The sequence below is a fragment of the Candoia aspera genome, chromosome 2, assembly GCF_035149785.1.
Source record: "Candoia aspera isolate rCanAsp1 chromosome 2, rCanAsp1.hap2, whole genome shotgun sequence".
In the NCBI taxonomy this organism is placed as follows: domain Eukaryota; kingdom Metazoa; phylum Chordata; class Lepidosauria; order Squamata; family Boidae; genus Candoia; species Candoia aspera.
Genome location: NC_086154.1, coordinates 82,368,114 through 82,385,785, shown reverse-complemented (window position 1 = coordinate 82,385,785; position 17,672 = coordinate 82,368,114). Strand labels below are relative to the sequence as shown.

At 38.6% G+C, this 17,672-nt stretch overlaps 1 protein-coding gene across 2 annotated transcripts in view; it reads right to left on the bottom strand.

Annotated features, from left to right (window-relative positions):
• The window catches only part of ARHGAP26 (Rho GTPase activating protein 26), a 258,395-nt gene that overhangs the window by 98,351 nt on the left and 142,372 nt on the right, over positions 1-17,672 (bottom strand). For both annotated transcript variants that reach the window (XM_063292357.1, XM_063292358.1), the window contains exons 12-14: positions 9,614-9,650; positions 5,346-5,411; positions 4,173-4,247 (exon numbers count right to left, since the gene is read on the bottom strand). In XM_063292357.1, the coding sequence (XP_063148427.1) occupies positions 4,173-4,247; positions 5,346-5,411; positions 9,614-9,650 (178 nt within the window). The remainder of the gene's footprint in view (positions 1-4,172; positions 4,248-5,345; positions 5,412-9,613; positions 9,651-17,672) is intronic.

Below are 17,672 nucleotides of genomic sequence, written 5' to 3'. Positions count from 1 at the left end.
TCATATCTATCTATATCTATCTATATCTGTCTACCTATCTACCTATCTATCTGGAGTTGCAATAGGATTGTACCTCCCCAGAAAGAACAGGTCCATAGCTTAGGGTGTTCCCAGAGTCATCAATATTATTGGAGGCCTCTGATCTCTATGACCAGAAGTTCCTTCTTTGTACATACAGCACTAGTAAGTATAGCATTAATACCCTTTACTTGAAAGAAACAACCTAGCTACTACTGTTATGCATTGGCATCCTCAGCTTCCTATTACCGTAATTTTCTCTATGCATGGCTATCTTTCTCCTTTATTCAGAAGCTGTAGGTAGTACAGAAGGTTGCTATATGACCAGATTGCTAAGGGGTGGTTTGGCTGCTAAGTATGGCACTTGGCCATTCACAATTGCACTGTTATTTTATCTTTAATTATCCTATAAAGGTTGGTTCTGAATGGCAGGTTTTGTAATTGTTGCTGATGATGACAAACCCAAAGCTGATTTTGGAGAAGACTTTTAGTTCTATGGGGGTTTTTTCCTATCCTGAAAATAATGTGTTAAAGTCAAGAAGACACTTGTTAATAAGCAATACTACTATTTATCACTCAGGGGTGGGGGAGAAAAATTTACTGTACTGTCAAACAATTCAACAGGTAATTATTCTGCCTTTTTCAGTGGGAGGTATTAGGAACTTCAAGACTCAGCCTTATCAAATCACACAGGATTTCTGCAACTAGCTTTCTGGCAGCCGCTGCATATCTAACAGTTGGTTTACCCAAGGCTCCAAGTTCAAGCCACATCAAGCATCTGGTGCTTCCTGTTAAGTATAGAAATGTCTCCACATTCTCTTGTCACTTTATTAACCAGTCATATTTCCCTGAAACCTGATCCTGTTACATTTAAACCAAATGTTAACCTGTAACACCAATGACACTTGTCTCTACATATAGATTGGATGATGCAAGGGAAAAAACAGTCTACCATACTGATCACATCAGAATGATAGAATGAACATTGTGAAAAGAGGAACATTCTAAGAAAGAGTTAGGAAGTAAAAGGTTTCATTTCTGAAGTTTTATGCAAATCAATTCCTTACTTGTGCTATACAGGCTCTGTTTAACTATTAGACGGTATATAGAAAATCAAGTAGTCACTTTTCAGACTACTTAATAATTATAGCACAGGTGCTGCACATAGAGAACTACCTTAGAGAAAGATGTTTTTCCCATCTAGCCAGTTCATTATCTGTTCTTAGTGACAGGAATTCTCAGGGTCCTTTCCATCCCCAGGACCAGAAAACCTTTTATGTCCAAGGAGACAATTTATTGCTGCAACTTCCCTCTCTTCAGCATCTTCAGTGTCTCTTCTGTTCTTTTTGTACTTACAGATCAAAATCCTTGCCCCTACCTTCAACATTTGCCAAAACCACTGCAACTGTCTATTTTCTCAGGCCTTATTTCTTTTTCTTTAGCAGATCCTTAATGCTTCAGCTGAAGTAATTTCTATCTTTCTCTCCATAAATAACTACACTATCTCTTGCTATTCTGTCCATTAACTCCAATCTTTTGTTCCTCAGTTTTAAAACTTCTCAGTTGCTTTTCTTTGATTTTTTTTGGGGGGTGGGTGTTGTCTTTTTATCATAAAAGGATCCCAGGACAATTGAAAATACTAATAGTCTCTGCCCTCCAACTTTCAACTGAAAAGAGAGTTGAATGCAGGGAGGGAGGAAGGAGAGCAATTTTCACACAGTTTTTAAAGTTATATTTCTTATCATGACCAACTGAGAGAGAAACAGTTTAAATAACTTGATGGAATGCCTCCATTAGGTGACAGCTGGAGAGAGCCAAAAGTCTGTCAGCACTGTTAATGAGTTGCAAAGTTCTTTTTTTACTTTTGTTTTATATAGACTGTAGAGCTGCTGCTAAAAGAGCATATTCATGTTAAATATTTGCTACTTTTATTTCATACAGAAGAAAACAAGGAAAAAGGAAGGCCACAATCACTGAAGTTCAGTGGGTCTCTTCTCCAGCTGTCCTGTGACAAGGATCGTAGAAATGCCTTTTTTTGTTCTTTAATATGCATGGTATTTTTAATTACAAATGTTTATTTTGATTGTAAAGCACTTTAGAAGAATTACTATCCTGAAAGGTGGGTATAAATTATTGCAACATATTAATAAATAGTATCTACTATATATTTAGGGTCTAATTATCTAGGAAAAACTTATTGTTGTTTATTCGTTTAGTCGCTTCCGACTCTTCGTGACTTCATGGACCAGCCCACGCCAGAGCTTCCTGTCGGTCGTCAACACCCCCAGCTCCCTCAGGGACGAGTCCGTCACCTCTAGAATATCATCCATCCACCTTGCCCTTGGTCGGCCCCTCTTCCTTTTGCCCTCCACTCTCCCTAGCATCAGCACCTTCTCCAGGGTGTCCTGTCTTCTCATTATGTGGCCAAAGTATTTCAGTTTTGCCTTTAATATCATTCCCTCAAGTGAGCAGTCTGGCTTTATTTCCTGGAGGATGGACTGGTTTGATCTTCGTGCAGTCCAAGGCACTCTCAGAATTTTCCTCCAACACCACAGTTCAAAAGCATCGATCTTCCTTCGCTCAGCCTTCCTTATGGTCCAGCTCTCGCAGCCATATGTTACTACGGGGAACACCATTGCTTTAACTATGCGGGCCTTTGTTGTCAATGTGATGTCTCTGCTCTTAACTATTTTATCGAGATTTGTCATTGCTCTTCTTCCAAGGATTAAGCGTCTTCTGATTTCCTGACTGCAGTCAGCATCTGCAGTAATCTTCGCACCTAGGAATACAAAGTCTTTCACTGCTTCTACATTTTCTCCCTCTATTTGCCAGTTATCAATCAAGCTGGTTGCCATAATCTTGGTTTTTTTGAGGTTTAGCTGCAAACCAGCTTTTGCACTTTCTTCTTTCACCTTCATCATAAGGCTCCTCAGTTCCTCAGGAAAAACTTATAGGAACCTATTATTTGCACTTAAATTTATAGTGGTTAGAATATCAGGTTTGGAAGTAACAGGTAGGCTCCTAACTAAATGGCACTGGAAATTCCCACCTATCAATTAAAAATCTGCTCTGAGAAGCTAAGAAAAAGCTCACAGTAATTAAAAACAAACAATAAAAATACTATTTGCATATTATGGCAAGTATTAAAAGAAAAAAGGAGAAACAAATGCATAAATACACAGACCACAGTTCTGCACAAGGAGAAAGGGAATTTGGGATGGGAAAGCTCAGGAAAAAAATGATGGCTTTGGCACAGCTACATCTCATGCATCAGTTGTGACCATTCTTGGAATAGGTCTTCTACATACACTACATGGAGCTGCCCTTGAAAAGCATTTTGAAACTACAGCTGGTACAAAATGTGGCAGACTGGGCAGTGGTGCTATATCCTAATATACTTGGATGACACCCATTGCTTTGAAGGCTAAAGTGGTTACTAGTTTGCTTCCAGTACAATTCAAGCTGCTGGTTGTCACTTTTAAGGCCATACACAGCTCCAGACTGCTTTCTTCCAGATATATCAGATTGAATAGGGTTCATCCCCTCCAGGTCCCATTGCTACAAAGATGCCACCTGATGTGATCTCAGAAGCAGGCATTTTCAATTGCCACTCTGATGCTGCGGAATTCTTACTTATGGAGATCCAGTCTGTTCCTTCCCCTCTGCGTTTTTGGAGAGCAGTTAAGACATAGCTATTCCATTAACTGCAGGAGGTACATTGTGCTTGAAGATCTGAATTTTTGGATGTGTGTTTTTGTACATATTTCTCTTTCTTATATAATTTTGAAACAGTATTTAGTTTATTGTATTGGTCGGTTATTTATTATTTCTGCAGGTTTTGTTTTCATTGTTAGCCACCCAGCATATAAATGAAATATATAAATAAATATTAATACAGAGCAGAAAGTGCTTTTTTGAAAAAAAGCAGACAGCTTTGCAAAGTAGAAATAATATAAAAACGTGATAAGCATTTCTATAACTGAGCATTTTAGTATACTGTAATGAAGATCTTGTATGATATCCTTCAATCACAAGCTGTTTTTTTCATAATTAAGTTCACAGTGGTAAGTCTCTGTTCCTTCTGGATGCATTCATATCACCAATGACACAGGGAAAAAAACCCCATCATGTTATTTTTTTTCAGCTCTACTTACCCATTAAGATACTCAGTAGCTTTTGAACTCTGGAGTTGACCCCAACTATTCTGTAGAGTCCTTGTTCATTGATCCCTATGGAGTGAAATTATTTAATTTAGATAATGGTTGAAAAGTAATTTAATGCTTCTTTTTAAAAAACGGTTTCTCACAGAGCTACACTAATTAAAAGTCTCTCACAGCTCTCTACACACTATTCAAAGTTTCTTTTTAAGAGCTGGTGGCATTTCTTTCTGTGTTTCAGATTAAAGACCCGCATGCAGTTTCTAGTAAAAGTTACTCCCCTACTGTAATAATAATCAAAAAGATGGGGGAATGTAAAAATCTGTTGTTAGGGGTGGGGTTAGGGCTGAGAGGTCATACACACAAAGAGCAGTATAGAATGTCTTTAAGAGTTAGAAGTAGGGGTTAAATGACCTAAACTTTAGTTATCTGAAAATTTTAGAATTATTTTTTTTCAAAATAATCACCAGTTTGGTTACACAGTTGAATAATAATATTTAACCTATAATTTTAATAAAGGCCTTAAACCATTTTTTACTGAGCTGTGCTTTTTGCTTAGGTAAAGGTAAAGGTTTCCCTTGACATTATGTCCAGTCGTGTCCGACTCTAGGGGGCGGTGCTCATCACCGTTTCAAAGCCGAAGAGCCGGCGTTTGTCCGTAGACACTTCCGTGGTCATGTGGCCGGCATGACTACACGGAACGCCATTACCTGCCCGCCAAAGCGGTGCCTATTAATCTACTCACATTTGCATGTTTTCGAACTGCTAGGTTGGCAGGAGCTGGGACTAGCCACGGGAGCTCACCCCGTCACGCTTAACATCAAATAATATGCAGACTTATAAATATGCAGGATATAAAGCTAAAGCTCAGCAAGTCTTTTTGTAAGTCATAGTTTGTGTTCATAAAAATCTAGGACCAGGTAATCAGAGAACAAATTAACATTGCTTTAAGTAGGCTCCTAGAAAGAAGCAGTACATTTGAAAAGTATAAGCTCAAAAGTTATTTCATTCAACGTTTTTAACACAAACTTCCATCAGTAATATAGGCTGATTTCAAACCAGGCCATGAAAGCCAAGATTGTACCTATGACAACCGAAGGAACAAAGAATGCTGAGGAAGTCTACATCTGCTATAGAGATACAAGAGAGTTCTATATTTGGAAACATCACCTCTAGATTCAACAGCATGGATACACGTCTTGACGATGCTAAATCCCATATTATCCAACTGGGCCACTGCAAAGGGGGAAAAAAATGAACTTACTAAGGACATAATAGAAATTCAACATCAGTATTTTTCTTTGCTTTGCTTTGCTTCTTTAAATATATAAAAGCATCCTAGAAACACAGTACATTTCTCAAGATGCTTTTCGGTGTCCAGAAGAGAACCAAAGGACCAAAACACAGACATCTGAATAATTATTCTGAAAGTCTTCTATTAATAATCCTATGGGACTTGAAGAGGAATTTGAAATCTGAAGAAAGGTAAATGACCCAGGACTAACTAAGGATATGTGGGGAGTGGATAGGTTGATGAGTATGTGTGAGGAAACAAGGAAACCAATGATAAAGGCTTGACTGAAGCAGGTGTGGTCCTGAACTATGGGAGTCCACAAGGATGCAAAGGAAGCAAATGACAAGTGCATTGAGATGGCCCAACACAAAGTCTATCTCTTTTGTATTTGCTTCTCAATGTTGTGTGCCACTACGCAAGAGGCAGAGCATTTTGCCATCGTTTTAACAAAGTCTTGACTTACTGAGACTGACCCTGTTCTCCAGTAATGGTTTATGGATCTGGTAAATAAATAAACCCATATTAGCCATTATCAATGTAATTCAGTTTGTTACCTACATTTTTATTTCTCTTATGTGAGGTCAATCTGTCCATATCGAGCACAAAAATGGTTCACGGGCAGATTTTGTCACAGTCTGCATGTGCAGATATAAAGGCAAAAGGCTAGGAGCTGTGCAGCACTTCCTACCACCACTTCTCTGGACTCCAGCTGTAGACTCCCAAAATGGCATCATATCCTACCACTCTCTGGAGAATGAATGACTAAACACCCACCAAGTAAATATATCTTCAGAACCCTGCCATTATCATTCCAAGCTGCTGGATTGGGGCTTATAGGTCCTATGTGGGTGAGATTAGTTGCCATTTCCTGGCACTCTACACTACCTAATGGTCTCACAGAGTCTTTAAAAAGAGAGCTTATTAAACATTCCAACTGACTGCTAGCACATGGTTAGAATTATAGAAATAACCAGAACTAAAATACAAGAGTTACAATAAAACTCAGAGTCAGGTGGCACAGTCTTGAAGCAGGGCTGTCTACAGAATCCTATTTTGTGACAGTATAATTCTGGAACTGGGTGTTTAGGGCAGCTGTTCTGTGATATCCCAGCTGGCTTGGAAGTGGAGAATCCACGCTGCTCTCATTCTTTTTAGTACTGTGGCTACAACTCCCACAAAGGGATTATTTAACAAACAACATGTTATAGTTCCTTTTATTCATCTCATTTTGCAGACTTCCATAATGTGTTGTTGTCGTCATTATCATCATACTGTATGAAATATTTATTCCAGGCAAATTAAGATGGCTTAAAATCATGCAAAGAAATTATACAATAAGTATTCAAGCATTGTCACTAGGGCTATAAAAAATTCAGTTAAGTCCTTCTGGCATACTTCTTTAACTATGCAGAAGGATGGGATTGTTAAAAGAAAATAATTTTGAGCAGTCCATCAACCTAGACAAAAATGAACTACAGAGTGCGGTACAGTCTCAAAAAGTTGGGGGAAAAAAAGGAGGAGGAGGAGGGAAATCCTAAGTTAATAGTTAGCAACTGGCAAGAGAATCAGAATATTCTCTTAGAAGGGCAATATAGAAGGGCAATATATCCTGATATTCTTACCCAAATTACCAATAAACAAAATGTGTTCAAAGAGCTCATAATTCTTTTCAAAATATGTTTCTTGAATTTCTAATTTTTCAAAAGGAACATTTCTACAAAGATTCAGGAAATTCCTAAGGGTTTCTCTCACCACATGGTAACTTTATTGAAGAAAAATCCATTCTTTTTATTTTCATAGCTCCAAAATGTATCTCAGATTTAAGAGTCATAAACGGGATTTTTTTTAGTTTTATCCTGCCTTTATTATTTTTATAAATAACTCACGGTGGCGAACATACCTAGTGCTCCTTCCTCTTCCTCTTTTCCCCATAACAACAACCCTGTGAGGTGAATTGGGCTGAGAGGGAGTGACCGGCCCAAGGTCACCCAGCCGGCTTTCATGTCTAAGGTGGGACTAGAACTCTCAGTCGCCTGGTTTCTAGCCCAGCACCTAAACCACTAAACCAAACTGGCTCCCACTGCCAATTGTTTCCCACTGCCCTACAGGACATCACTCCTCCAGTAACTGGCCAATGGGAATATCTTTCTTCTGAAGAAACAAAGGGCACCAGTGGGACTTTTCTCTTCCCAATATCCATTATTCATATCATTTAAAGACTGTTCTCAGATATATTTTATATCTATCCCATTTTAAGGATGCACTAGTAGGACAGACAATTAGCAAACTGATATTTGGTATCCATGCAACATGGAGCTAACTTCAGCTGTAAAACTGGACCAGTTACCACTTTATCTTTAAAGCAAATATATTCCTGCTTAAAGTTGATAATGCCACAAGTATCTATATGCTCGATATACTAAAAAGATATACCTGAAGAACAATGTCCAATAACATAAGAAGATACAACACTAAATCTGAAAAGAGGCCTCAAAAGAATTGTGAGTAAAAATTCAGAATTCACACTGAAGGACTGAAGTGCTGCAGCCTTCAAAAACTGTACAGAGCTTCACAGAGAGCCCTTTGTTTTACCTTTTTATATAAAACAAACAAACTAAAAAAGCTTACTGAATTCTTAACCAAAGAGGAAAGATCACGAGGACATGGAGGAAAGCTCACTAAAAATGCTGACAGTGCTGCAGCAACAAAACAGCAAAATCAATACTGGAGTTTACAGATACTCCTGGTCCTGGACATAAGGTAGCAAAACCATATTTCCTTCCAGGAAATTCATTCCATACTTTCATGTATGATTTTCTAGCAGAAGGGGATTTTGATTGAAATTGTTTTTGGGAAAACATCCCAGCCACCGTTCTCAATGAACATATAGCTCTCCCAGCTGTATTTTGAGGGAAGGAAACTGCGGAGAAGGGAAGAAAGATCCAGGGAAGGAAAGTGTGGGCTTAAAATTATATGGCATTTATCAACTGAAAACAGCAAAGGAAACTGGACCACTATATGGTGTCTGTCAGCCAGAGTGACCTAACAGCTGGAGAAGCTATGCTGCTTCTCAAATTTACTAGGAACAACATTCTATTTATAAAGAAACACAACCAGCAGGGATCCCTTAGGAAGAAAAGGGATGATGAGCTCATGAAGGTCTCAGCTGAATGCTGCTTGCTCTTAAAAAAAAAGAAGAAGAAGAAGAAGGCAACAGGAGGGAGTTTCTTTTACTGTGTTCCAAGTGTTTCTGAGCTTGCAGGGTTAAAAAGAATGCCATTCATCAGTATTTCCAAACTCAATAACCACTCACACACCAACATATGAAAACCCATACTAACTTTATAAGCCACACCCAGGATAAACAAGAGATCTGCTGCTGTGTCACTGCATGGCAGCAGCTGTAAAAAGGGGGAAAAAACTGAGCTACAGTGATATTTGTAAGCTGGCTCATTGCTTAGAAACAGAGAACAGATTTTAAATAGCTATAGCAAGAAGTTCAAGTTGTTCAGCAAAACACATATCAAGCCATTTGCTCTGTCCAATATTTGGGGTGAACAGGGGAAATATTTAAAGAGTGCTATTTCATGTGTACAAAGAGCCTTTTATTCCAAGAATACATCTGTTCAACAACAGCCTAGGGGCAGGCTCAGGTTTTGGACAAACTCCTTTTAGCACAAGATATTTCATTTCTATTCATTAAATTTTAAGGAAAGCAAAACAAGGAACCAAGATTCAGAAAAATCTTAGTTCTCTTTCTCACTTCCCTTCTGTAAACTTCTGAGCCTGGGTTGTGTAAACTGAGACAAAAGGTTGTTAAATAATTTGCCAAAGGAAACACACAATTTGCAACAAAGCCAGTTTCAGCACTCCATAGCTCTTGGGTTGCATCCAGATGTTTACTTGCTGGAACTCCAGCAGCTATAAAGCTCTTTTGTTTGATACTGTGATTGTCAGCCTTTAATGTTACTGTGAAACCACTTGATACCCAAAACTATACCTGAAAGTTTTAAGTATCAACATACATAAAGAGCAGAAGGCTACAGTAGATTATGGAGCACCATCTACTGGCTTATCCAAGCATGCAAGTCTACAAATCATTTGCTCAATATTAGCTTTTTTTCTAAGTAATAAAATTACTTACTGCCTTCATTTTGGTTGTCTTTATTTGAGTTGTAGACCTGCAAAAGAAAAGAAAACAATCAAGGAAATGCCATTATATCTTCATAGCATCAATACTAGATAATAGTATGACCTGTGTGACCATGGTCAGAAAAGATGTCCCACCTTCAATAATAATACTTTTAAAAGATTCTCATCTTCCTACAAACAAAAAAAATATGTACATAGACAAAACAGAGGAAAGAATGTTTAAAATAGTTTTACAGCATCCAAGGATGAGGATCATATATTTGTTGGATTTATACACTACCTTTCCTCCAGGAGCTCAAGCAGCAACATAGAGCTCTCTGCTCCAATTTTCCCTACAACGGCCATCTGGTGAGGCCAACTGGGCCAAGAGAAAGTGGGCTTCTATGGTAGACTTGAACTTTGGGCTCCCCAGTCCTAGTCCAAAACTTTAATCATTAAACAACGTTGGCTTTAATATGAGCACCAAACATGGTGGATGTGCTATGTGAGGACTGCATTCTGGTGGCACAGAACAACATAGAAATGTTCTTTAAAAAACTTTCATAATGAATAATGAATGGCCTTTACTCCCTCCTTCAAGATACAGAGTTCGCAATTGCACAGGCGTACTTTGCATCATTACATTAAGTCGATGGCTGTAAAGAAAAAAAACATCATACAGGGCATCTATACTGCCTTGATAGAAAGATGATTTTTTTAGAGTGCCAGTAGTCATCTGCAAAGGTCTGAAATTACCAAGCCAGTACAGACAATTTTTCAAAGTATTTGCATACCCAATGAATACTTCAGCCCATATTGAATATGGATGAGGGAGACAAAGAATCATATGCCCAGAGAAACAGCTATGAGCATTAAGATTTAGTAAAAGCTATTTGAAGGGGTTATACTTTGATTTCTATCTTATTTTATTTTATTTTATTATTTGTGACATGAAATGACAAAAGACTTACATTTGTTTCCCCCAAACAAGCTGATATCCTTCTCCATTCTGCTCCCTGCATTATTATATCTTTATTTTATTGATTCAATTTAGGCACTGCCCAACCCCAAACTGAATTTGAGCAGTATACAATAAAACTAAACAACACAGGAAAATACAATATAATAAAATTATTAAAAACAAAGGAATAAGAAATAAAGACGACAATGAGATGGCGAGTTGGACTAACAACACCCACATCTCCAAGCGTATCTGACAGGGGTTCCCACCAGCCTCACCCAAGGCCTGGGAGAACATCCAGGTCTTCAAGAATTACTGATTCAAATTTATCCCAGACCACACCACAAGGCCAAGCCCTGGTCACCTCAGCTGGACATACCAGAGCCCTGGACCCCTGAGGATCTGATGTCCAGCCATTGAGGGTAGAAGCCAACAGCCAGACAGAGGGACTGCTTTCAAACAACAGGCTCATTGTCTCCAAGTACAGCCCATCCAGATTTCCGATGTCTTCTGCTGCCTGTCACTGTTGTGACGTTCCTGTCTACCCTATCAGCTCCTCCCATCCTACTCCTCCTCAACCCTTCCTCCCAGGCCAAGGCACATATAACCAGTCATACTCCCACCCACCCCACCACCACCACACCAATGCCTCCTTGTCCCATAGCAACCCAACCAAACCCCTGGCCATACCTGCCAAAGCACTCAGTGGCTTCGGGGGGGGGGGGTGCTCTACAGAGACAAGAACCACCCAGACCCATCCATTACCCACCCTCCACAAATGAGGGAAGATTACATCCCCCAGGGACTAAAAACACATTAAAGCTCCCAGCCAACATATCCAGGTCTACTCATAATATACCCATGCTATGAATTATAATTATTAAAAAATCTTACTACAGAATATTCTTTTAATTAATTAATCTGTGCAAAACCCAGAATATAAAATTTAGGCTAGTTGTTTTTCTTCTGGGGCTTATGCTTATAATTACACTCATAGAATCTACTGGTAAGAAAAAAAATACATGATGTGTTCAGAAGTGTCTATCCTGTTGTAATCAGTGTCTGCGGCAAGCACCACAAGTAGCCTACAGTGACCACCCTGGAAATCAATCTTCTCCATCCAAACAGATTGAGGTGACTATTTCCACTCTCGCCATATTTTATGGCTCAGAACACAAACAACATCTATAAAAGTTCAGCTGTTTTTGCAAAGTAAACTGCAATTTTTCCTTTTTTTTAAATGAATAATTTTTATTACAAGATTTTACAAAAAAAAATTTTAAACTACAGAAACATAGAAGAAGAAATAGAAAAAGATTATAAAAGGGTAAAAGAAAAAGTGAGGAAAAAGCAAGAAAAAGAAAAATATCTAAAGGAGTGACTTTCGATCTTCTTTGCAGCACTTACAAACAGCAGCTACCATCTCCATCTTCCCATATTGCATATCATAGTTCCCTTCTTCCCATAAACAAACCTTTTTAATGAATAAATCCTGAAATCAGCAGCTCATTTTTATCCATTTTCAGCAAAAAATCTATAAAGAGTTTCCATCTTTTATAAATGTAGTTGTAGTTCCCTCCTTAATCAAACAGGTCAATTTAGCCATTTCTGCAAACTCAACCATCTTCACAACCCATTCTTCCATTATTGGTGTTTCTGAAGTCTTCCATCTTTGTGTGTATTTACCATATATAGAACCAATTGCCCATGAGTCTTTTCTAGTTGACTGTCCGTAAGTCCTAATAAAAAAATTTCCAGTTTCATCTGAATATTAATTTTTAAAACTCTCTGCATCATCTATGTATTTGTGTCCAGTATGTTTTTGCCTTTTCACAAGTCCATCATGCATGATAAAATGTCCCATATTTTTCACATTTGCAACAGTGATTACAGTACATTTATATATCTTAGACAATTTCTCTGATACCAACAGTAAATCATTTTAAAAGTTGTTGTCATGTGCAGCCAGTGGCCAATCCCTCCCACCCCTGGGAGGAAATCTCTATGGATTTTATTGTGGATCTACCTCCTAGCCAGAGAAAGACTGTCATTTGGGTTGTTAAGGATTTTTTCTCGAAGCAAGCTCATTTCGTCCCTTGTGCGTCTCTACCATCTGCACAACAGCTGGCACGCCTCTTTCTAGTTCACGTGTACAGATTACACGGTAGCCCCGCCCGCTTGGTGACCGACAGAGGAACACAATTTACTTCACGCTTTTGGCGGGAATTTATGAAACTATTGGGCACTAAACAGGCGCTATCCACGGCTTTTCATCCCCAAACGGATGGGAATACTGAGGCGGTTAATGCCACGTTGGAGCAATATTTACGTGCTTTTGTTAATTATCAACAAGACAACTGGGTAGACCTCCTGCCATTTGCTGAAGTTGCTTACAATAATGCTGTGCATCAAAGTACTGGGGCGGTGCCCTTTCGTACTGTATTCGGCCATGACTTTGTCCCTATTCCTGAATTGCCTCCACCGTCTACTTCGCCCACCTCCCCGACCGATTGGGCCTCACAACTGGCAGATTCCTGGCCAAAACTACAGCAAGCTTTAGCCGATGCTCAAGCCACTTATCAACGACATGCCAACGAAAAAAGGGCACCACAACCTCTTTTTCAAATAGGGGATAGGGTATACCTTTCCACCAAATACATCAAATCCCCTCAACCATCCAAAAAACTGGCGCCCAAGTTCATAGGTCCATTTCCTATTGTTGCTCAGATTAATCCTGTTACCTTTAAGTTGGACTTACCTCACAATCTCAAGCGCTTACACCCTGTTTTTCATTGCAGTTTGCTTAAACCATTCGTGGAGTCTACCCATTGGCATCCTGAGCCGCCTGCACCTCCCCCCATAATGATTGATGGTCAACAACATTTCGAAGTCAAGGAAATACTAGACTCTAGACGTTTCCATTCCACTCTGCAATATCTGATTCGCTGGAAGCATTTCTCTCATCCAGAGTGGGTCCCTGCACAACATGTGCGCTCTCCCCACTTGGTTGCTCAGTTTCATGCTGCTTACCCTGATAAACCTGCACCTTAACAATTAAGTTTTTTTCTTTGTGGGGGGGCGGTATGTCATGTTCCCGTTCCGATGTTTATGGTTCCTCGTAACGTTTCACATGTCATATCTGCAGTTGCGTGCCTGCCTGGCCACGCTGGTAAATTTCCTTTGTGCTAACTTGTGATCTTCTGGAATGTATGTCTGGGTTATCTCTGCTGTTCAAGGTTACTTTCTCAGGCCGATTCTAATGGTTGCTAGCATCTGGGGTGGGTGGTTGCTATGCTAGCCTGAGGGGAGGGTTCGCAACGGGAGCAAGGCTTTTTAAGTTGTGTTTGGCGCGCTTTTGCTCATTCTCAGCTTTCTTCGTACTTTGCATACTATTCATTCAATAAATTAGTTTTCTCTAGTAATTACTGATGAGACTCCGTTTATTGGAATAGGCAATCATTACAGTTGTCTTATAAATTGTCAGACAATGTGAATTTCAGACCTTTTAACCACATTCTCTCCCACTGATCCATTTGACTATTATAACCAACATTTATGGCCCATTTTACCATATATTCTTTAACTTGCTCTTCCTCCACTTCAAATCTCAACAAAAGTTTATACATTTTAACAATCACATGTTCATCATTTGCACATAATTCATTTTCAAATTCCATTTTATCACATTCTATTCCTGGTACTTTTTTATCTATATTAAATCTTTCTCTTAATTGTGCATATGAAAACCATTGAAAACTAAATCCCTCTGCAGTCAACTGTTCTCTTGATTTCATCTTCAGCTCCCCATTTTCCTGTGCTAGCAAGTCTTCGTATGTTAACCGTTTGTCTTTGTCTGCTGTTTCTTTTCTATAAAACGCTTCTTGAGCTGAGGCCAACAAAGGTATTTTCGAGCATAGCCTGGGTTTGTATCTATTCCATATTCATAGTACGGCATTCCTAATATAATTATTTTTAAAATCTACATTTACTTTATCATACTGTAAGTAACCATGCCACCCAAATCTCAGACCATGATCTTCTAAATCTAAACATCTCTATTTATTAACAACAGCCATTCCTTCATCCAAACCAAACAGCAGGCAGCAAAATACAATTTAAAATCAGGTAATCCCAGTCCTCCTCTTTCCTTTGCATCTTGGAGAATCTTATATTTAACGCTTGGTTTTTCCCCTGCCACATAAATCTGGGTATGTCTTTTTGCCAATGTTTAAATGGTGTATCAGTTCTCAAAACAGGTATTGTTTGAAATAAACATTCTAGGTAACACATTCATTTTTACCACCTAAATTCTTCCCAGCAATGTCTATTGTAATTTTCCCTATCTTAATAAAACCTTCTTAATTTCATTCCATACTTTAACATAATTATTTTGAAATAACATACAATTCATATTCATATACTGTTTCGCTTTTTTCTCAATCTGAAAACCAGTTTTCACAGACAATTCTTTTTGGTCTTCCATCTTCATATTCTCTGTCAGCATCTTTGTTTTTTCCTTATTAATTTTAAATCCAGCCAACGCACCAAATTCTCTTTGTTTTTCCATTAATACCTCTATCCCTCCTAAAGGGTTCTCTGAAATTAAAACCAAATCATCAGCAAATGCCCTTAGTTTATAAACTTCTTTTTTAACTTTCACTCCAGCAATTCTCTCATCTTGTCTTATGTCTCTGGTCAAAACTTCAAAAGCCAGAAGAAACTGAATTTTTTTCCAACTCGGGTATTTAGTAAAGCAAAACTGCCATAAATATCATTTGTGCTCAAAGTAGCTGCTGTTAGTTATCTGATCTCATTCAACTATAAGAACTTTGATCTGTATTTCTCTTCTCAATGGCACTGAAGCTCAGTGACAATGTTGCCAAGGCAAAAAACAAAAGGCTAGTTTGAAGAATGAGAGGACAATATCAAGTCAAGTGTGTCACCGTGGCCACCTTCACTGCTTCATCGTCTGCATAAAGCAGTAGAGATACAAGTCTTCTGTCCAGTTTGGGAAGAGATATACAAAACCAGTTAGGGGCATTTTAAGAAAGACACCATATATTTGCATTTGTAGAATTGTTGTTGGCAAGTTATTTGAAGTGCAAATTACAAAAATGTCTGAAATTACATGATGACAGGAGAAGAGAAACTTGAAGTTCTCTCTTAAAACTATTTACATTTTCTACGGATATTTTGAAAGGTGAAAGAGCATTACCTGACCAATTTTTAAACCCAGATGTCTCAGAATGGCTGTTAGAAAAATATTTAGCTTTAAGTACCTACAGCGTGATTGAAAGTTTTATACGTTTCCTTGCAACGGTAAAAAGAAATTACTTGCTCATCTTTGAGAAGTGCCTAGTGGAATGTCACAGTAGGAAGCAGAAAAAGCTTGCCGTCAGCAAAAGCATTTTCTTCCAAGCCATAATACTGATTGTTTAAGAATTCCCCCCCACCCCAAGCTAGTGAGAAGTCCAAAAATAGCACTACAGAATTCAATTTTCTTTGGATTAGAACACAAAGGAGACTTAGTATGCAATATTTACTTTATCTGCAAACAAACAAGACTTAGTGGGAATTGATCCTGAATAGACAAGTAAAAGCTTAGAAAATGAAAGTTGAAAAAGTTTGGAACATGGATTTTTTTCTTCCTAAAACTTCTTCTTCTACTCTTTCCCCAGAAATACTGGAAATCTCCTATGAAAATCCCTATTTTGGAGTAAATGAAATACTTTGAAATGCAGCACTTTACCAACTCAAAAGGTATAATGTAAAGAATTTTATCTATTATTTGATGCAAGTTAAAGAATGCAACTGTACATGTTCAACACTCAAGCTAAATCTCTAAACCTGGTTGGTCCTAGTCCTCCTAGAGTGCCACCCAAAACATGAGACAGTATATATCCACTGTAACTGTAATGCACACTGCGTAGTTTCCTGTTTTCCTTTTCTCTTGCTTTTAAGGCCAAAAATGTACACATTTGGGATAGTAAATAATGCAACACTTTACATCTGTCTCCCTCTCTGTTTTCTTCACAATATTTAACATTTAATTTAATTAATTTAACATTAATATTTAACGTATGCATACAGGGCAAGGTCCTTAAATGATTAAACAAGTTTGTGAATCCTTGGACAGACATGCTACAACTAACAGGACCCAGCATGGGTTTTTAGCAAAGCAATAGTGACAGACTACCCATGTTTTCTATATGGACAGTGCAGCATCCTCAGCCTCTTCAGGTCTGTTCCTTTTGAATAGATTGTAGCTTTCCAGGACTAAGTGCCAAACATGAAAACAATCCCACCACATTTCAATGATACCTATCACACCATACTTGTCTTCCTGAATTAGAATCTCTAGTTCTCAGAATTTATTTCCCATACTCTGGGCACTGATGTAGAAACATCTGAGGTTTTAGGTGGCACTAATTGCTGGCCTCTCCATTGTGGTTTCTTGCAACAGTTGGAGTCCCCACCTTGGCCTCTGCTTGCTTGACTCCAATCCTTGGCTGTACAGTATATTTATTTCTGGGCTCTTACTACCTACCCTCTTTTGTTCTAGTTTCCTTCTTGGTCTCCATAAGATGTCATCTATGGAGGCCCAAGAGCTTTCCACAGTAGTCTGCCTATGCTCAGGTGGCTGTATTTTATCCTCTAAAAACACAGCCTGGTCGCTATTCTTGAGCTCTTGGCAGCAAGTGCATTCTGATTCTCTTGCCTCTTTGGGTAACATGTATGTATGTATTTATCAAATTTCTATCACCACCCATCTCTCTTAAAGGGGACTCTTTTATATGTTTGCCTCTCCTAAAGGGTGTTTTTTCCTGTTCTCTGGTACTGTCTTCATTCCTCTGTCCTATCTAGGAATTATCCTTTCCCTAATGTGTTGCAATGCAGAAACACTCTCCTCAAGCTCCTTCATATGCTCTTCTAATAAGGACAGAAGCTTGCACTGGTAGTAGTTGCAGTTTGGGTCCTGCTCAGGCAGGAAGACCAACTCTGCATATGCCTTGCAGATCATAATGCTTTCCTCACTGTCCATGTTGCTTAGACCTTCCTTGCTAGCTCCCCTAGCCAAACTCCCGTAATAGAAAATTCCCTGATGGCTTGG